Raw genomic sequence first — 23,310 nt, forward strand, 5'->3', positions numbered from 1 at the left:
AAAAATGTATGGTCCTATTGTCCCATTAAAACGTGCGCAATCGTATTTTACCGGATTGAGAACGGTCCTTATCGGCTGTACCTTTTTTAATAACACAATTGAGAACGTTTTTACCTGATAACTTTTATGCAACATTGCCATATTAATAAAAAATATAAAATATACAATATTATATATAATAGGTTTAAATTACTATATTTCTTTGAGTTTTTGGTTACAGAATAAACTTACGTGGAATTAAATTTTATAAATAAAAATAAACACACACATTATTGTAAAATCAATACATTTATCATTTATTTGTCAGCTCAAGGCATTTTTTTAAGATAAAAATTTTAAAAAGGCGGATAAGTCGTGGATGTCGCTCTGCTGTACAGTAGGTTACAAGTGGATTACTGTAATGGATGGAATTAAATTTGAATCCAATGATATTATATAATTATATACGATAAACGATTCTGAGCGAAGACGATTTATCTGTCTAGGATATTATATTATAGATTATTAAAAATTTTCAAATCTTAGATTTAAAAAGAAGATTTTTATGAATTTCTAGTTTTTCTAGTTTGAAATAATTTGTGAATTTTCGTGATTTTGACATATGTTGTCAAAATTCAAACTTTGAATGCTTGTAAAAAAAAATTGTGACTATGAATTTATTTTATTTTTCAACTTCTATAGTTAAAATGTGTTAGAAGCCTTGTAATACATTTTCAAGCTTTTGTACCGAACAAATAAATTTTTATCGATATTTATAGAAAAAAAAAAACTAAAAAAGTTGAAAAATTAAAATGTCAGTAAACAGCTCAAAATAAATCTAAATATTTTGAAAATTTTATCAAATATAGAAAATGCCTATATAAACATTCAGTAAAAATGTCAAGTATTTGCGGTCATTTGTTTTAGACTTTTAGAGTTACACCAAAATAAGAAAATCGCTAAATGTGAAATCCAGTGAAAATCCAATGTTGTAAAAATTAAAATTTCAAATCCTCATAAAAATTTAAATTGAATTTCCAGTGGACTTTTTATTTGTGATAAAGATTGACAAACTTGTAAGGAATCTTTTATTAAATTTTCGAATCTTAGATTTAAAAAGAAAACTTTTTTATGAATTTCTAGCTTAAAATAATTTGTGAATTTTCGTGATTTTTACATAATATGTTGTCAACACTTAAACTTTGAATGCTTAAAAAAAAATTCTGACTATCTAATTCTTTTATTTTGCAACTGCTATTGTAAAAATATGTTAGGAGCCTTTTATTAAATTTTCAAGCATTTCTACCGAACAAATAAATTTTTATCGATATTTATAGAAAAAAAACTAAAAAAGTTGAAAAATTAAAATGTCGGTAAACAACTCAAAACAAATCTAAATATTTTGAAAATTTTATCAAATATATAAAAGGCCTATATAAACATTCAGTGAAAATTTCAAGTATCTGCGGTCATTTGTTTTAGAGTTACACCAAAATAAGGAAATCTTTAAAAGTGAAAATCCAATGTTGTAAAAATTTAAATTTCAAATGCTCATAAAAATTTAATTTGAATTTCCGGTGGAATTTTTATTTGTGATAAAGATTGAAAAACTTGTAAGGAAACTTTTATTAAATTTTGAAATCTTAGATTTAAAAAGAAATTTTTTTATGAATTTCTAGCTTAAAATAATTTGTGAATTTTCGTTATTTTTAGGTATTTTGTTAAAATTCAAACTTTGAATGTTTATAAAAAAAAATCGTGATTATAAATTTCTTTTATTTTTCAACTGCTATTGTAACAATATGTTAAGAGCCTTGTATTAATTTTTCAAGCTTTTCTGCCTAACAAATAATTTTTTATCGATATTAATTTAAAAAAACTAATAATGATCGAAAATTTCGTTAAGTTAAGTTAGGCAACATCCGTTTGCTAACCTCCATTTAGTCAATTACCTGTATAACTGTTGTGTAATTTTCAACACCCTCAATTATGTTTCTTAACTTAAAAATATTTTAGAACATTAAACCTTAAACAATAAGTTTGAAGTCCCAAAGAGTAGTATTGAGCAAACAGATCCTCCTCTGCTGTCGGTTCTAACCAGGAAAAAAAAAGTTTGAAGTCCCAATACATTAGTTAATGATTGTACAATATAATTACACAAATAAAAGTATATTTTAAATATTTTTCATCATCAGAAATATATTAGTATAATTACAAACTTCATTTTATTTTGTATTACATAACCTTGAATACATATGATAAATTAACATTATTAATTTATAATGTAGTAATTTGAACAAAACCTTGGTCACAAAACATTTTTTAAAAAAAGAAAAAAAGATAACATTAAAAAATGAGGCAAATAACATATTACTTTAGTTACACTTGATGGATTAGAGAGTTGATTTATGGTTTTTATTTTACTCAATATGTAATTACCAACAATGTTTAAAATTGGGTAGACATAATATTTAATTTCAGGTAGAATATGTTATAGATAATAATTAATAGTATAATGATATAGTATAATATAAATGACAGAAAATGAAATAATTGTAAAACAAATATATCTTGTTTTAAATTGTATAACTGGCAACATAGTAGCATAAAATAATAGAATATTTAATCATCATCATCATCATCCAAGGTTAAATCAATACCTAAAAAAAAACAACAAAATAAATATAAATTTTCAATCTTATCAATACTAATTAAAGTCATATTTTATAAATATTTTTTTAATTTAAACATAATATGTAATATCAGTAGGTATTATAGATTTAATATGTTTTGGAAAATATGCTTTTATATTCTAGTATTTATTCACATAAAACAAAATTTATATTCTCAATGTATTTTCTATAATATAAGAGAAACCTCAAGTGGCAGGATTTTGCTTGCAAAAATTTGGCAGGCTAAGATACAATGAACTTAATTTTATTATACCACTCACTTAGATGAAATTTTACTTATAATACTAAACAATATTTTATTCAATTATAGTTTAATCCTCACTAACACACCTAGTTGTGACATAATATTAAAACTGTAAAATTGTTTTTTTATAAATTTATTTTTATAATTAATTGTCCAATAATATTGCTATCTGATGACTATAGAAAATGAGTGTTTGAAATTTATAGCCTGATCAATCAAAACAAAAATCGATTGTCATTTTATATGAAACGGAGTATTATAGTAACGTAAAATTTTAATGATAATGAAAATAAGTATTTAGAGCATAAGTATATTATCATTTAATTACTTACACATTGACTGATTTGTAGGAAGAGGGAAGCTTCTGTTTAAGCAATTTCTAAAATAACCTGCATTAATTGATCCGTAACTTATTATTCTTGGCAACCGCATTTCAGGCATTTGCTCAACTTGTAAATGTTCAGTTGGTGCGTCAACGTCATGTGTATTTGATGATTCAACATTAGACAAACTCTAAAAACAATTGAAAAATTATCATGAAAATATTTTATTTATTTAGTGATTGACACAGACTAGTAGATAATTTAAGCAATGAATAATACTGAAATTCAGTTATGTTAGCGTAAAGGCTAAAGTTACTTTTTTTTTTCCATTCAAAAAACCAGGAACGGGTGGGCAATGTTTAGTACAATACTACCACCCGGTCCCGGAGGCTAAAGTAACCTACTAAAAAGTTAAGAACCTGATGTAATTTGTTGTGGTGGCTATTGGTATACAGACCACACTTTTAACAATCATTATTTTACCTGTAAAGCAGTGGTCAGCAACCTTTTTTGACACCCGTATTCACTTCATATTCACAAATTAAAGAGTTTGCAGGCCAGATAAAAATAAAAATGTTATATTCCATATCATTTGTCATGAAAACAATAAATTTTCAAGACTTTAAAATAATAAAATGTAAAAATTACAGGTTTCTAATAAAATTATAATATAAAAAAAAGGTGTAAAAATTACAACTGTTTGGTAAAATGTATAATGTTATTTTTATTGTTGGTTATTGTTTATTATTTTTTAAATGTCCACATTAAAATTAATTGTACCTGCTCTAAGCATATGGTGGAGATGATCATCAATTCATCACCATCTAACTATCGCGGTCGGTTGCTGACCACTGCAGTAAAGGTTACTTTATACATTTATTAAAAAAAAATTTGTGTATGTTGCTTGGAATAATTTTTAAATGCCATTTAGTACCAATGAGAATGAACAGCAATTTATATTGTATTTCTTTGAGAATTATGTTTACGATAAAATTAAAGTGGTATTGGAATAATATATTATTTCACTTATTTTCAAAAACATAAACCTATTTTCTATTCTGAAATGTGTTTGTTTCATTAAGGACATTAACTGAAACTCCAAACTTTGCAGAGGGATGGCAGAATCAGATTTCTGATATATTAACCTTGTAACTTTCATCATTCACTATTTTTTAAAACAGCAAAATAAAACAGAAGTTGATGTTGAACGCCTAATGACAAACAATTTCTAAAAAAAATAAAGGGTCATAAAATCTGATTAAAGAATATAAGTAAAAATTATAACAGTAGAATTCTGGATATGATATTAAGGAACTTCTCAAGGCTATGATTTTAAATTTACAATTTTAAATATAAATTATAAACAATAATAAATAACAGTTTTCCGGTGCCTTAACATAAATATTTTAATTCATATATACTATTGACATGATACGCAGTGGCAACCAGTACAAAGTACAGCAACCTATCCACTACCACGGTGATAACAATGCGACACCATTGACACTCCTCCCATGCCAAATAGGCTAGGCGAGATGGAAAGGCATACCGGGTACCAGCGATCTGGAATCTTTTGCACGACCTTGACCATGACAACTTTGTCTGTAATACCAACTGATATAATATGTAAAGTTTTATCCGTCAAACTCATCATAGTCGATTTGTGTTAACACTATATTGTGCAGTCATCTATATCACCTAGCTAGCATTAAATATAATTTAACAAGATTGATATGCAAATGCATGAACTTATAAGCTCTGCTGGTTAATAACAAATTTTTGAAAAAAAAGTTCTATATATTTTAAATTATTTATTATGAGTGGTAGACTATGGTGCCCTTTGAAAATGCTCGAAGACCTCCTAGTGTGAAGCTTGGGAATCACTGCTATAGGGTTCCACATCATTTTGTCCGGTAAATAATTACATCCAGCAACAATTGTTCCGGTTCAAAAAGAACCTGTACCTAAAATATCGGACTATAAAAACATACAATTAAAAAATAAAATAACAATGTATAGAAAACATTATTATTATTTTATTTTCATAAATTTAAAAAACGCTAGGTAAAATAAATAATTATCAGTTAATTATAAATTATTGTTTAAGGCATAATAATATAAAATAATATGCTGGAATTATAAAATTAATATAGTTATTTATGTACTATAACATTCTACAATATTATAGAATATTTTTCTAAAATTCTAATTCTAATTTATATATATATATATTTTTTTTTTACCAAATGTTTTAAAGCTGGATATGTTTTGCACAGGTTCTTTTTGAACCAGATCAAATGACAGTTCACATTGCTATAGCATATTTGCCCCGTGAAGTAGTTGATGTACACAGAAGTTGTTGATTTAAAATGTATATTATACATTGTAACACTATTGTATATTATATACATGATACATTTTATTATACCCCATGAACTATATATATATCTATGTACTTCAATAATAAGCTATACCAGAAATCGACTGAAATATTTTATGTTTATTACCTGGATACTGCTATGACCATTGACATTTGAATCTATTATTGGATCATCTAATGATTGTGGTCGATCCATACTATGCATTTCACTATTTAGTCTTTCAGATACATATCTATTGCAAGATGGAAGCTTCTCTTCAAACATAGTAGAACTACTACTACTATTCCCATTATCAAGTAATTCGAATTGTATTTTATACTTTCTTATTGCATTCTTATCTGAAATTCAATATTCAACGCTTTATCAATATTATTTAAGCAAGATTTAAATTAATTTATGTTTCTATATTAAATATACATTTTGTTTTGAGTTATTTGTCATTTTTTAAGAGTATTTTTAGTTAATTTTTAACTATCTACCATGATATGATATAATGTAATCGCTTAACTTAATATTAGCAGATAATATATTTTGGAAAGAACAATATAGTGTAACTTCAGATATTTAATTTATAATGTCGAAAAATATAAGTTATGAATTTGTATGAAATATTAAAAAAAAAAAAAATTTTAATCATGTCATTACATAAATTTTTTTATTGTGATAAAATGTGATATATTTATGTACTTGTAATGGAGTAGCAGAAAGGGGTGGGTATTGATGTTGTTGAGTGGTTAAGTTGAGCACAATGGTATTTGCCAGGCCATTCTTAAAATAGTTTGTCGCCACAGTACACTTTTATGACTACTTCAAACTTGTGTTTCATAAAAATAAATCAAAATGATTGCATTTAATATCGAGCAAATTAATTTGATTAAGTAGAATTTAAGGCAGTAATTTGGGGTATTTATTTTTAATTCTATTCAATAATTAATACTTAGCATTTCATAAATGCAATAATGAAATAAAAATTGATAAAAATAACATGTGACATTCTGTTACATTCTACAGTGGGTAGGCTGGATAATTTAAAGGCCTTTTTGGTCGGTCAGTAATCACCCTTAGCACCGTGATTGTTGGTAAGCTTTATTTCGAAGATTCATTATACACATGAATTTGGTTGGTTATTGGTTTTTTCAGGGAGCTTTAAATGCATAAATAAATTAATGCTATGATAACAAATCATACCGTCAACTACTTTGCAAACTGTACAACACCAATCTTGCCCACATTCAATGGAACTGCATAACCTATGAGTTCCATTTGATCCACAGAACTTGCATAGAAGAATTTCCCATGATCCGCTGTTTGGAAAATTAAAAATATATTTACGTCACTTGAATAATTTTTTTTTAATGTTTATATGAATTTCCTTAATTCTCTATTTTAAAATGTTATTCATCGATATTGTAATAAAAATGTCTACCAAGTCAAAGTAACTGAAATTATCTAATTAAAATAATTTATACTTATCAGTTATTTTAGAAAATAATCAAAATACTGTCAATGTTAAGTACAGAATTTCTGTTTTTATTTCAATCAACTCTATATGATAACTGAAATGCTCAACAGCTAAGGCTTATAGATAATACAGGTTACATTATTAAGAAATTTTGAAAAAGTAGGAAGGGGGAATTTGTCTTACATACTTACGGTACAATTGTATGAAGACCCGCAAACTAGTCATATCCATCTTGTATATGTTTATTATTTCCCTATACATTACTTGTTATGGTTTATTGTATCGACTATATTTATTTGACACTATTTACCTAATGGTTTACAACGACACTAAAAGGTGGTCGGTATATGCTATTACTACTTGTACAAACTATATAGGAAAAATAAAAATTAGGAAAATGATATTTTGTTCAACAGTAAGTACATAAAAAATAATATACTGATTTTAATAATTTTTGTTACCTATAAATTGAAACCTACTTATTCATCAGTCAAAGTTTATACTGTATGTGATATTTGGTATAAATGTTTGTTTTATAGTGTGCACAAAACTTCAACGTGATTTTAAACTAATTAAATTTATTTGTTAATAAATACTTATTATTTATTTAAAGGTTTCTGAAAGATCCTATTGTAAAAAAAGAATGGTTTAGAAAATTAAAAAGGGCTGATTCTTGGAAATCCCAGTACAGCATTTATTTTTAGTTCTAAGGAATTTTTTCGTATCTTGAAAGACGAACTTCTGGGTGGTAAACATAAGAAAAGACTTCTACCAGGAGTTGTTCATACTTTAAATTTGCTTTATGATAGTGGACCATTAATGTCTGCTATTCATCGAAAGAATAAGATGGATAATGATTTATATTAAGAATAAAGCAAATAATGTCCAAATTCAATTGTTTTCAAATTCTAATTTAATGTGTAAACATTTTGAAAAAATATTATTATTATTATTATTATTATTTTGTTAAATTAGTAATTTAAATTTTTATTTCCATTTATATAGTTTGTATGACATTTTATGCCATACTAATATACATATTAATCATAAATATTTTTACAGCCATAATCAAATAATTGCACAGTCAATTGAAGTATATTCATAAGAATTTTTACGGATTATGCAGATCATATTACAGAAACTACTAATGTGGTACTCAATAATGAGAAGTTATATAAAAAATTGATTAATGAAAATGACATTTTAAGAAAATAAGGAAATATGTAAAAAATAACTTGAAGAATCATTGAGGCAATCTAATACTGATTATAAAACAATTAACAAATCGCTTCATTTAAATATGAAATTCTTACAAAATAGTTTGAATAAAAATAATTTGTTGTTAAAACAAACAAAAATTAAGATATTTAAAGAACTTAAAATGATTTCTCAAACTAAAAAATGACTGTTAAACAATAAACAGTACCTGTCTTCAATTTTTTCATCTAAACAAGTGTACATAATAATGATAAAACATGATTATGTATGTCCTTCAACATAATTTTTTATGACAATTAAATGAAATTATGTATTTCATTTTTTTCTTTCTGGAAACACTTTCAAATAAAAATACTAGTACAAGAGTTTTGACCAATACCTTTTTTATTTTATATTTTTCACTAATGTATTTTATTGGTAGCAATTTCTTTTCTATTACACGCATTATCAAATATCAGTTGACGAGAAAAAAAAATGATTTAAAATCATGATGATGATTAAGAGATGATTTGATCTGGTTTAAAACAAAATATGTAATTTATTATGTACAATTATAGTGTAAATACACTGAACTGATGAAAAACAAAATATAAATTAATTTGAAATTTATTTCTGAATTATTATAAATTCTATAAATTTATTTATTAACCATAAGATATGAGAAAAAAATTAATGAATATGAGTGCTCAAAATTATATTTTTCTGTTAGAACAGTTAATTTGTTGTTATGTTGTTTAAATCATTTGTTTAAAGCTCGGTGAATTATACACAATTTAAATATTAAATACTTTTATATTTCCAATTAAAGTATAATAGAGTATATTTTCATTAACATTCTTGGGTAACAATGCTTGGTTAGCATTCCAGTTATCATATATAGTTAAATTTTCAAGTTATAGTTGAGTATTACAGTGGTTTTAATAATTTGCCTACATTAAATACATGCTTTTCATTAACACTGTAGACATATGTATAAGGGACGATAGAATAGAACAAGACGTGATATTAAAAATGAAATAATGATTATTGATAGATATATAATTAATTAATCAAAATATATGGGTAATATGATAAAATAAAACATCAAATATATAATGAAATTATTTAGATTATGAACTTACATTGATTATGTCGATTTCACAAATATTTTATAAATTTCAGATACATAAGAACTATTTAATTCCTATTTACAACTGTCCCAAATTAGCATAAGTTCTGATATTAATTTTCTACAATATTTGACTTTGGGACATCAAACAAATTTATTATTGTTATTGAAAAACAAATCACTTACAATTGGAGGTGAAATTTTCGTTTTTGTTCATGAGGACATAGACAAGTTTCAATACTGCAAATAATTGGCTTTTCTGAGAGCTCTGCAAAAGCGTTGGGTACAGTTTCCCAAGAGGCATCCCTGTGATTAAACATTTTTATTACATTTTTAAACTAATATTGATTATAAATAAAATAAGTAGATAATAATAATTGCATTGACATAGCCTATATAAATTAATATTATATTGTAGTATTATTTAATCAACGGTATTAGTGTATGCATATTAATTTTGTACAGAACTTCTCAAAAGTTATAAGACCGTTAATTTACGATAAAAATAGAGGAGGATCATCTTTTAAAGTTAATCAACAGATGATTTTACTGAATTGTAAACTTCAAATAGTTATTAAAGTTTTATTACTTTGAAATTTTAACTTATTTGATAAAAATTAAATTATTTTTTCTTGTTTTATATACATATATTGAGTATTATGAGTATTGAAAAACAAAATTTTTACTTTATTATTCTGAAGATAAATATTTTTTGTACTACTCAGAGATCCATGAAAATAAAATTTTATTTTAACTAGAGAACTAAAATAAAAATTATATTCTACTTAAATGAAAATGAAATAGTTTATTTTTTATAATTGAATACTTGACAAAGGGACTATTAAATTTTTTAAATAGTTTGAATAAATATTCAATTTACCGAGATGGTATATATATTCCAAGAGTGAGCATTCTGGACTTGAAGTTTTCAACATCATTGCATAAAGGGCATCTAAAAAAGTAACCTGCATTTAATGCCAGATCTTGAATACATTCACGATGAAACCAAGTATTGCGTTTGCAGCATGGAGCCCAAATATAATTGGGTGATAGAGATGGTGTAATAGTATCCTTACAAATGACACACTGAGTAGGAGCAGAATTTTGTAACTCAGATGAATCTACAATTTGCGGGATACGATGTTTTTGGCAAAATGATCTAAAAATAATTGTTTCAATGATAATAACATAGAAATAGGTTTAAAAATATAAAATTAACAACATACTTAAATGAAAGAAAGTATTGATGCATGGAACCATTCTTCAATCCACAAGGAAGATGAAATACTTTTTGACATTTTACTCCACAACATGATATAGTTGCACCCTTTTTATGGCAGTAAACGCAAGTCTAAAACCACAATTATGATGAAATTATAACCAAAGGAGCAAATAGGATAGGGCTAGGGAGGACTTTCTCTTCCTGGTTTTTCTAACCTAACAAATCTTTCTAAAGTTATATACCAAGGTTATAAATGTACCAATAAATTTGCAATCAACTTTGCTACTCCTGTTTGAAAAGCCATTTTGCACCATGCAAAAATAGAAAACAAGGCTGAGATTATAGCCCAAATATACTAAATTATTGAAATAGTATCTACACTACATTATTTTAAAACTTTAAGGAATTAAAAAAGCAGAGTAGGGGACTACCTACACTTTGCCATGGACTGTGCCATTTTGTTTTGTTTGTTAATAATATAGGCTTATGTGCAATAACCTTGTTAATTTGAGCAATGGATGAAATTAATAATTCTACAAAAATGATTTAGTGGTTCTATTTCTGATTTAAGGTTCATAAATATTGATACGTTTTCAGCATTAAATGATTTTGAGAATTCCAACAGAAAAATCAATTAATTATTGTGGTCACACATTTATTGATAAATAATAAATACAAATATATTATGTTGAGTAAAATTTTTATTTGATGGCGAAGAAGTAAAAGAAATTTTTTGTTCAAATATCAAAGGGCTTAAGCACCCATCAATTCCATATTTGCGCCTTTGATTATAATACTACAAACTACGTAATATTGATAAACATACAATTTTAGACCCTCGTGTCAATTCAGCTTTAATATCTTTTAATAAAAATCCCAATATTCCCTCATTGTCTGCACCATTTTGAACGGCCTTTGATGATAAAAGCTGAAAACAAGTATATATATTTATATTCTACTAATAACATATTAATATTTGAGGAAAACCATTTACAATGCAATATGAATGAACAATGACATCATTCAATTGGTACAACAGGCCATATAACTTCTCACTAATGTCTTTCTTTCCACACAACATACATGCTTTATTATGTTTAATGCTCAACTCGGTCATCACATTTTTAGGTATGAGTTGGCAAGCGGCTGGCTTAGCTTCCACTCTATTATCTGAAAAAAATGCACATTTCATTAAAATTTTGTTTTGAAAATGAATAATAGATGTTATATTTTAGATAAGTAATTCAATATCTAAAAACATTTAACCTTGTGACTGTTGCACATTATAAATTTAGAATAATAATTTATTTTTACATAAATAAAAAATTCTATTACCTATAGGCTATAAGTATAATTTATTGTACCAAGTTGCAATATTTAAAGTTACTACAGGTATTGTTTAAGTAAGGAGTAATAACTTAAGAGATTTGTTTAGTTATAACTGGAAACTATAGTAAAAATAAATTTTGATCTTTAAAACGGTTTATAAAATGTAAACCGTTTTATAGACATCAAACGTTAATTGAATAAAATACATAGATATAATATGTGAATTAATTTTAAGGACAAAATCTTATTTTCAAGACAAACTTAAATTCAAATTATTTATACAATCAATGCCCATACCGGTCAAATATTGCATACATTTTGAATGGGGTTTGAATTCCAAAATCCTTCCCTATATACGCCAGTGAGTGTGGCAATGTCATTCTCTTAGAAATGTTGAGTTGGTAAGATAATCTGTGCTTTATTAAGTAACAATAATATAAACTGAATGGTTACTGTAAAAAGGAACATTAAAGGGAAATAGCTTAGAATAAAAAGAGAACTTACAAGCATGACGCTAATTTATTTATAAAACAAACAATTGTAACAATAGCAGTTGAAAAATATTAAAAATACATAGGGACAATTTTTTTATAAGCATTTAAAGTTCAAATGTTGACTAAATACGTAAAAATTACGGCATGTTCAAATTAACTTAGATAGAAATTCATAAAAGTTTTTCTTTTTAGATCTAAGATTTGAAAATTAAATACAAGGCTCCTAACATATTTTTACAATAGCAGTTGAAAAATAAAATAAATTTATATTCAAATTTTTTTATAAGCATTCAAAGTTTGAATTTAAACAACATACGTAAAAATTATGAAAATTCGTAAATTATTTTATGCTAGAAATTCATAAAAAATTTTCTTTTGATATCTAAGATTTGAAAATTTAATACAAGGCTCATAATATAGTTTTGCAATAGCAGTTGAAAAATAAAAGAAATATATAATCACAATTTTTTTTACAAGCATTCAAATTTTAATTTTGACAACATACGTAAAAATCACAAAAATTCACAAATTATTTTAAGCTAGAAATTTATAAAAATTTTTCTTTTAAAATTTAAGATTTGAAATTTTTTAATAATCTATAATATATCCTAGACAGATAAACTGTCTCCACTCAGAATCGTTTTTCGTATGCAATGATATAATATCATTGGATACAAATTTAATTTCATTCATTACAGTAACCCACTTGTAACCTACTGTACAGCAGAGCGACATCCACGACTTACCCGTTTTTTTTTTTATAATGAAATATTATTTAAATTTTATCTTTTTTTTTTTTAGTTTTCTTGTTTTAATCTTGTAAGATAGGTACTTTATTTTATATTATTTTATGAATTCACAACTCATCTCATTCAAGCAGCTAATACTTATAGGATGAGTTAGTATACAACTTTTATATGTACTCAATACTAATAATACGTTTATAAAATTAGTAGGTAGTTGCAATAAGTATAATTTTTATTATTGCTTGTTGATAATTTGTGATATTTTATAAATTTATACCTATAGTCTGTGACATGAAAAGTGTAACTGAGTAACTTAACCCCTACTGCTTACCCCCATCCAATAGTCATGGGTTCTCAACATATACCATATATTATCTTATACAACATGACTGTTGCAGTGATGTATGTATTGAGGACCACTTAGGTTAAACAACCATAAAGTTCTTGACACAGTCAACGCCCACTTTTGGCCACTTTTCATGTTAAGAACTTTAATATACCACTTAGCTATGTACCTCAAAAACAATATACGTTTCATGATAATTGAAATTAATTACCAAAAATACAGATAACAAATAACAATATTTTTTTCAAAATGGTTAATTACGGGTTAATTATTTAATTTAATTAAAAACAAAAAGACACATATAATATTGCATGAATAATTAAACTAAGATTTTTTTTAGAATTGAAAATTAAATAAATTTACTTTACTTAAACTTATATGGTTCTATGTTTTATTATGAAAGATAAAACAGAAAATAATAACATTGACTCAAACAAAACAGAAGATTCTGATCACCATGTTTGTTTTGAAGAAGCTAAACAATATTCTTACATAAAGTTAACTGAATGACTAAAAAAATTTAATAAAAATTTAACAATAAATATATACTTAATGAAACTTTCTGTTTGAAAAACTGACATATAAGATACTGTAAGATACCAAAAAATTTGCAAAAGAATTACTTAAAGATCTTATGGAAAAAATTGAATAAATATTTCACATTGGGATATTTAAAAATAATATTGATAAATTTAAAATCTTGAAAACTTGTTTTGTGTATCTATATATAGTTTTGATAGTGATGAGTTGAACCAAAATAGACTAAAAACACTTAGATCAAATAAAGAAAAGAAATCAAAATATTACAAAAAATTGGGTCTGAAGATAGAAGAATTTAAAATTAGATAATTTTATTAATCATATAATTGTAACTACCTATCTATAATCAAATCAAATGAAAAAAAGAATACAAGTATTGAGTCTAATTCATCAAAACATTATCTAGAATAAAATCAATTAGAAGACAATGATCAGGATTTTAATAATTGCATAATTATTATTGAAGCAAATAACACGTGCTTAATAAGTGACTGCTTTCAACTTCACCTTAATCACTTAAATCATTTATTTAAATTATTGTGACATGGAATTTTAGTAGAGTACTTTGCTGAAACGTACCGATAGATCAAATGATGTAAAAGAAACGTAAAGAATTCTATAGACGGATTTGAATTTGTCGTCAAGACAAATTACCACTAGACAATGACTTCCTTACATTTTTGTTATTATCTCCAAAATTCCTAAGAACATCATATTGAATAATAGTTCATTTTTGGAGTTAAAATCAAAAAATCAAATATGTTTTAAGAATTCTTATCACTTCATTAGAACTTAGAACAATTGGTATGTTTGACAAGGAACACATCTAAAATCCTATGTTGCGAATGATGGAGTTCAGAAATTACTTTATGAAAATGGAATTAAGTGAACATTATTGCTAAAAAAAATAACACTAGTCTTCTTTAAAACTTATTAGCAAATCAAAATGTACCCAATATTTTTTGATGCAAATGGATAGCTAAAATGTCTCTATGCTTTTGAAAATTAGTAAGTATTTCTTATAAAAATCTTAATACCACAATAGGTTCGACGACAAATTTAAAAAGTTTCCAATTTTCTTATTTATCATTGGTAGGACATTAGTATGTAACATGGGTTAAAGTATGAAGAATGTAATATTTAGGTACCTTCTATAACTAATGTTTAGATACACAAATTAAAACCAAAGGCAAAATTGTAGAAGAGATGTATGGTTTAGAAATGAGATTATTTTTAATCCAAAGAAATTTACCATTCAAAGTTTGAATAACTGAAGATGGTAAGCAGTTCACAGAAAAAATTGAATATGAAGAATATACCAACAAGTAAAGTGAATATCTTCAAACAAATACATTTACTGCCTCTTTAGTTAAAACAATGATAATTCAGGAATCCTCGGAAATCATGTGTATCATATTGTAATGACTCAATTTGCTGATGATTCTGCTTTAACATTTAGTTTATCAATTTATGAAACACATTTATTTAGTTTTAAAAATGTCATGCAATTATGAAATCTTTGACAATCCGAGAAAAAATTTATATTCTAAGATTTTCTTCAGATGCAGATCTTCTGCTATCAAAAGAAAAGCATATATCTGGCTTTAGAAACATATTTACAACAGATCAACAGAGCATAGTAATAATATAAAGACATATTAAGCAAATAATATAAGTATCAATCCGAGTACTAATAATGATAGATTAGAATTAGAATGATCTTTGATTGTAATTAGTAAAATTCCATATTGACATGGTTTAAATTGGAACAAAATGGTCTACGACATTTCTGAAATAATCTTTCATTGTACCTATGGGGAATCATTTTGCATTATTTTTATACCTGATTTCATCGCAAATTTCATTAACCTAACAACATTCTTAATTCAAGCATTTTTTTTTTTTTTTAGCATAACTAACTTTAATCCAAAAGATAAAATTAACTTTAGATCAGCAAAAAATATTATGATTAAACCAAAGTATTGGAATTGCTACCGAATATTCCTGACACACCTGCTACAATAATATTTCTAATGATTTTTAACTGTATCGAAACTGTATAAAACTGTATAACTGGATAAAATTAAAAAATTGAATAAAGAATTTTTTTAATGTTAGTGCATTTTTTAAGAAATTGGAAATTTTGAATAAATAATTTCACAATCTTTATTCTTAAGTTCAGCCCTTTAAGATGATAAGGATTTGAAAGCAGAATTATTTACAATATGGAATTTTTGAGGATATTTAAGTAGCCAAACATAGGAAAAATTCTTCAAAGCTACAAATAACATGTTAGCCATTTGCTTGTTGAATATAATCGATTACATAACTAATTTTACTAATAATAAATACATATTATTATGTGTGAATTTTTTTGGAATATATAAAATAACAGTCTTAATCTTTTATTTTGAAAAAACACACAAAAGTGTCTAATATCAATCAACAATGAACATATGTGTTCATTATGGGCACTTAATTACTTTCAGTTCCTACGCATATTGTGTATGCTGTGAACTTAAACATGAAACGCAAATATTTATGATAATTTGTAGTTATAACCAGGGGTTCATTCATTAGCATATTTTTTTTGTAACACAGGAAAACATGTCAACTGAAATATAAATCCATTTTATAACAATATTAAAAATAATCTGAAAAATAATATGAAGTTTAATAGTGCATGTTTTCGCATATTTTAGGCATTAAAGGATATTAGGCATACAGTTGATTTTTATTTTTCATTTTTCCTTTACTTTCCAATTTTTAAAATTATAGTATATGTTATAATTTATTTTTATTCTTGTATGACTATAGCTTTTATGCATTTACACAGTACCACGGAAACAATGTTATTGTTACCACTATCTACTTTACCATTCTCCACCACACAACGCGCATATAAATATGCGTTGTATTTGTAAAAATCAAACATTAATCAAAATTGGTAAAGATAACATAATTTTGAATTCTACAGCGTATATGAATTAAATGCATTGAGTGTTAAATAATGTATAAAATTCAATTAATAACTAGGTGTATTTTATTATATTTTGATATTTGTTTATGATTTTTTTTTTGCATTATACATATTTTAAGTGCATAATTTAAAAGTAATAGTGCATATAAATGCATATTTCTGATTTTTTTAGCACACAAATTTACGAGCCTTGCTTATAGTATAACACAGCTATAATAATGTGGTAGGTATTTGGAAAAATAAGCCTTGTAAAAAGTCTCGGCATCAAAATATTTTATAATTTTAAAATTTTTTTAAATATATCTGTCTACCTATATTTCAATATAATAAGAAATTATGTAACACTTTTCTTGACATTTTTGTTTAATGTCATACCCAGTGATGTAAATTGTATAGTATTGTATTATACAAGTGTATTATACGTTGTGTATTAAAAAATAAAATACAAATGGTATAAAAAAAAAAAGAGTGATAAATGGTAAGCCGATTCGCCGTTTATGCGTGCAATGCATTTTGTTTCAACTGATAACAGTGATATAACGACAGTTACGTGTCGCGACAGTTGGTCCCCGCCATGGCGGTTATACGGCATATCAGTCATCACGTTTTGCATAAATGTATTTATTTATAAGTTATTAGTGTAATGGTGGTATTAATTATTCTTATACTATATTATAACTTTTATTTATTGTTATCAGTTTGTATTATGTGTTATAAGTTATAACGTCTTACATTTAATAATTTTTAACTAAAATTTACAATTATTTTTAACTTCTGAATAATTAAAAAGTTAGGTACCGTTTGTTTTTACAATGGGTCGACCTTCGAAACAAAAAGCTTTTGTTGATAAATATTTTATTAAGTATTATATTGGAAAGACGGAAAAGCGAAAATGCATATTTTGTAAGGAGTCTTACGCCTATAATGCATTTCGTTTAGCTAAGCATTTATTAATATGCCGAAAAACGGATTTCAAATTTCAAAATGATAAAGTAAAAATTGCATCTTTGTATAAACTAAACAACTGTGAACCGGTTAGTTTCAGTTTAAATAGTAGCAGTAGTAGCACCGAAACAACATCATCAAATAATTTGGGTGAAATTATACCAGCCTTTTTAAGAAATGATCAAACTTATGAGGATACTGAACTTATGGTTGAAAATCAAGATTTAGTACAAAATTCAAACACAATTGATTCCTATGAAATTATTCATCAAGATATTCCTGCTAGTTCTATTACTACATCTTCATCAAACACAAATATTTTTAAGAATGATTCAAATGCAACTAACAACTTTTTCAAGTAAGATTTCAAGAGAATCAAATACTAGAACTTTGGATGGATATGTCGATCGCCTCATTAATATACAAGAACAGGTAATAACTAATATTGTTTACTTTAATTGAATAAATTCTAGATAACTGAATACTAATAAAGATAATTATGATGAAAAGGCAGTTATTAATTTGTTGAATTTTAATATTTTTTAACTACCTAATGATTAGGTATAAAATGTAAATATATAATTTATTTGATAAATATATTTATGTATTTATTTATTTATCAAATAAATTAATGTATAATATAGATTAGGTCCTATTCTATATTATACATTCACTAATCAATTGTTTTTTTTTATTTAACTAAACTAGTGCTATTATAATTTATATAGGAAGAAATATGGGAAATTCTTGCTAGAGCTTGCTATGCATCTGGGACAGCATTAAGTTTTACCGAAAATGTTTACTGGCAAAAAGCATTTAAAAAAATCCGCCCATGTTTAAAACTACCTACGGGGTATCATTTATCGAACAAACTTTTAGATGCAGAATATAAGAAAATTGAAAATAAAGTGACAGCAAAAATAGACAGTGCTCGTTTTTTATCTCTTCAGTTGGATGGATGGAGTAATATTAGGTAGGTAATTAGTATTTTTTGTCAATTCCTTTAGTAAAAAACATATTTTTCTAATTATAGGCAAGAACCTATCATAAATGTTATATTGACTACTCCAGAACCTGTAATTTTTAAAATTATTGACACTGGAAGCAACTCACATACTGGAGAATACATGGCTAGTATAATAGAAGATGTATTTGGCGCTGTAAACATTAAGAAAATTATATCTGTTGTCACAGATAATGCTAAAAATATGACTTGTTCTTGGAAAATTCTTAAGGAAAATTTTAAAGATGAAAACATTTCATATTATGGCTGTGCTGCTCATGTCCTAAACTTACTTAACAAAGATCTAATGCAGTTAAATACTTTTTCATTACTGGGGGATTCAGCTAAAAAAATTTGTGTTGAATTCAAACAGTCCCACATATTAAATTCACTTTTAAAAGAATTTCAAAATGCTGATTCTGATAAAATTAAAAAAAAAATAACACTCAAGTTACCTATTGTGACCCGTTGGGGCTCAAATGTGCAATGTTTAAAAAGCCTTATTTTTAATAAACAATATTTGCAACAAATAGCTATTTCTCCAAAAGCTATTAAGTATTTGAGTAAAAATTCTTCAGCTAAAATATTAGATGATATATTTTGGCCAAAAGTTGAAAAACTTATTAGCATACTTGAACCTATTTCGATTTGGATTAAAATTTTAGAGTCTGAGGCTAGTAATTTATCAGATGTTGTCTGTGTGTTTCATCAAATTGACAACAAAATAAAAAATTTAGTTTCAGTATCAAAAGAACAACAAGGTATTTTATCATGCATAGAAAAAAGAAGAAAAATGGCAATTGAAAAAATTCATTTAGCTGCTCATTTATTAGATCCTAGACACAAGGGCAAATATTTGACTAAAGAAGAAAGTGTAGAAGCTTCACAATTCATTTATTATTTTGCAATCTATATTAATTTACCACAAGCTGATGTATTATGTGATTTGGCAAACTATAGAACAAATAGTGGTTTATGGGCAAGAGACTTTGTGTGGAATTGTCTAAATACTAAAACCGATGGTAATCAAATGAACATAATAACATGGTGGAATGGAATTTGTTCGTCTTCGAATTTAGCGACAGTTGCATCAGCCATTTTACAATGTCCATCTACCTCAGCTTCTACAGAGAGATCTTTTTCTACTTATGGACTAGTGCATGCAGCAAAAAGAAATAGATTAACTACGGATAGAGCTTCTAAATTAGTATATGTTAAGCACAATCTAAAGCTACAAAATAGTAACGATGCTGAAGATTTAGAATGTTTTGAAGATAATAGTCTAGAGATCAATAATTTAGATGAAGAAGACGAAGAAGATGTGTTAGAAGAAGATATACAAATTGATCCTGATGAGACAGAATCAATTTTCCAGGCTGTGATTAACAAAAATAAAGAGTATTAAAAATAAATATTGGTAATTTTTAATTTTATCTTTATACAATGTATTATAACTTTTAAAGAAAAGAAGAACAAGTTATTATTTTATTTTGTTTGTTATTAAATTTTTGTTATTACCTATATATTATTAATGGTTAATTTTTTATAGGTAATTTAAAATAAAGTTATTAATTTATGTTCTGTTTTTATAATAATAAATTATAATAAAGTTTGTTTCTTTTTTTGTTAAAAGTTCTTATTTATTAACACTATAGTGTTGGCCGTGTTGGGGGTCTAAATAGTTGTGCAATTACTGTAAATACTCACAAATTAATTAATTAAATACTAATTCTAATTACTAAAAATATTAAAATCTAATATTCTAAACTTAGAAACAATATATTTTTATTTATTTATAATTACCTAACTCATAACTGCCATTATTTAATTTAATATTTAAAATGGATCATTATTCATCAATAAACTTCAATAGTTTTGATTTTACTATACTTAAATAACTATATTTAACAATAATGTAAACACCAAACAATTTTTTTTTAAATACTGTATAATACACGTATTATACAAATGAAAAATATTATACGGTATTTTTACATCACTGGTGGTCATACCTATACAAAATGTAATTTTTTTAGTTATTAGTTATCTCTATTAAATGAAATAAATGTATTATCACCTAGTATAATTCAGAAAGTATATATGTTGGTGTGTGCTTAATTTCAAAATTTTGATACTTTACCTATTACTTTTAAATTTTGCAGAAACGTTTTATTTTCAATCTCATATGATTGAATCTATTTTAATTTTTTGTAGAAAATGTTATTTTGATTGTATCAAAGAATTAGTAAAAAATTGATTCAATGTATTACAATTACTGAGCCACAGCAACGCGTGGCTGGGTCAGCTAGTAATATAATAAAATAGCTTAATAATTAATGAAAAACAATTTTCAACATACCTAATTGTTTTAAGTTTTAATATTTGATGATTAATGTTAGGTGTATTAGTTTATTATATATGTATGATGATTATATATATATAGTTAGTTATGGATATATTAAAAAAGTGTTACATACACAAATGCAATGATTATATTTATTTATGTAAATCATAATAAAAAGAATATTGTATTTAATTGGTATGAGACTTTTTTTCTGGAATCAATAATGTAACTACCTATAACAGATTTTTAAAACTGTTTTGGGTAATCATAACTATATAAATTATACACTATATTTATATGATGGCGCTAAAATGGTTTGAAATTAAATCGTTTATGAATTCTTAAACTAAATAGTACGACCGTCTTAACTTTTAAAACGGTTTACATTTTTTAAACCATTTTTAAAAAGCGTTAAAAAGCTCAAACATTGTAGTTTAGGAATATAAAACCGATTTCATTTCAAACCGTTTTAACGACATCATACAAACGTAGTAATATTTAATTGAAATTATTATAATAATAATTGTACCTAATAGTAACAACAGCTAAATATTCTTTTCAGTGGCAAGTGAATAATTTTAAACTCATTATCTTTACTTTCTTAGTGGCTAGCAACTATTTATATCAGAAAATATAGAATGTACCTAGTTCAATACTCTAACGTTCGAAATCCGCAATTAAGAGCCGAAATAAAAACCCGAGCAAACGAGAAGTTGGTTAGGTACTCACTTCTCCTAGTAATCGGCGCCATAGATGTAATGAATATTTTTACAGTCCTCCTATTGATCCACGTTCGTCACCACTTCCACCGACCTTGTTGCTCCGATGACTACGACGAACTACGATGATGTGTTCTTGCAACTACTTGCTACGACAACACGGCGGTAGGTTGTTGGACGGAACGTGTTCACCGCCTTTTAAAAATTGCGCCTCGCGCTCGGCACTGACCCACGAGACGCGTGTTGAAACAGTATAAACGATGCGGTTATTGGGCCTCGGCGCAACGTAGTGTAATCGAAAAACGAGAAACGAAGTGGCAGGAACAGCGCGGAGCACAGTGCACGACCCCAAAACCGAAAACAATGTAACAAATAAACACGAACAAAGTGCCGGAGATGAGGGGATCGGTTATTCGATCGTGACACTTGCTGCGGCGAACCATAAAATACCACGTTCGTGCAATATTGATGTAATGGCGGCGACGAGGAGTGCAGGTCAGAGCGCGGAGTGCTGGAGGGGGTATGTCAGACGCCGGTGTACTGTGTTAAACCTTTGTTTTTTGAGCGGGAATTCGACGGGGGCCGGCTGCTAGGGCTTCACAATGTTGCCAAGTGTAAGGAACCGCTCCCAGCTGATACAGTGTGTACCTCGCGCTTGATGCGACAAAAAACACCTTGCGATTTTTTTATCGGTGTTTTGTTTTTTCTTAATTATGATTATCATGACGTTTTTTGACACACTCCACGTGGCGAAAATATGGACAAATATAGAATAATAATTAAAGGGTCGACGAGAATAATATTATAACAATTATGTTTTCGTTATCACGTGTCCGTGAGGAGTGGAGAGGGTGCCTCGTAAATTATAGCGTCAGCCCTGCCTCACCCAACGGCGTTACCGATTATGAAGTTTCGACGGGTTCGTATGTCGGTAACACACGTGGCACCTCCTATTATACTCCCATAGCGATACATCATAAATGTAATATTCTTGCACACTATATAATTAGGTTAGAATATTATAATATTATATTGTAACCAAATGAATAGCAGGTAGGTACTAGAAAGTAGAAGATTTCCACTTCCCCCACACGGCCACACAGCATAAGCTACTGTGGCGGCAATATGGAACGCGTGCGTTCATATGGATATTTTTTATTGTCGTATTTCATTTTTGGATTATTATCAATCAGTCGCGTATCACTGATGATTAAAAATATCGACAATATCAACG

General features: G+C 26.3%; 1 protein-coding gene across 1 annotated transcript; it reads right to left on the bottom strand.

The window, feature by feature from the left end:
• Nucleotides 1-2,234: 2,234 nt before the first annotated feature.
• On the bottom strand, nucleotides 2,235-22,564 carry LOC149059821 (E3 ubiquitin-protein ligase PHF7-like). Its single transcript, XM_089217832.1, has 10 exons — nucleotides 22,087-22,564; nucleotides 11,625-11,800; nucleotides 11,457-11,558; nucleotides 10,635-10,759; nucleotides 10,289-10,567; nucleotides 9,595-9,714; nucleotides 6,809-6,924; nucleotides 5,747-5,958; nucleotides 3,249-3,429; nucleotides 2,235-2,639 (listed from the first exon to the last, which is right to left on the bottom strand). Exons 1-10 carry the CDS (start codon nucleotides 22,106-22,108, stop codon nucleotides 2,602-2,604), a joined length of 1,371 nt encoding a protein of 456 aa, XP_089073958.1. The 5' UTR covers nucleotides 22,109-22,564; the 3' UTR covers nucleotides 2,235-2,601.
• Nucleotides 22,565-23,310: the final 746 nt, after the last annotated feature.

This window comes from Diuraphis noxia, unplaced genomic scaffold, assembly GCF_037042655.1.
Source record: "Diuraphis noxia isolate RWA-SAM2 unplaced genomic scaffold, SU_Dnox_SAM2 contig0001, whole genome shotgun sequence".
Lineage (NCBI taxonomy): Eukaryota > Metazoa > Arthropoda > Insecta > Hemiptera > Aphididae > Diuraphis > Diuraphis noxia.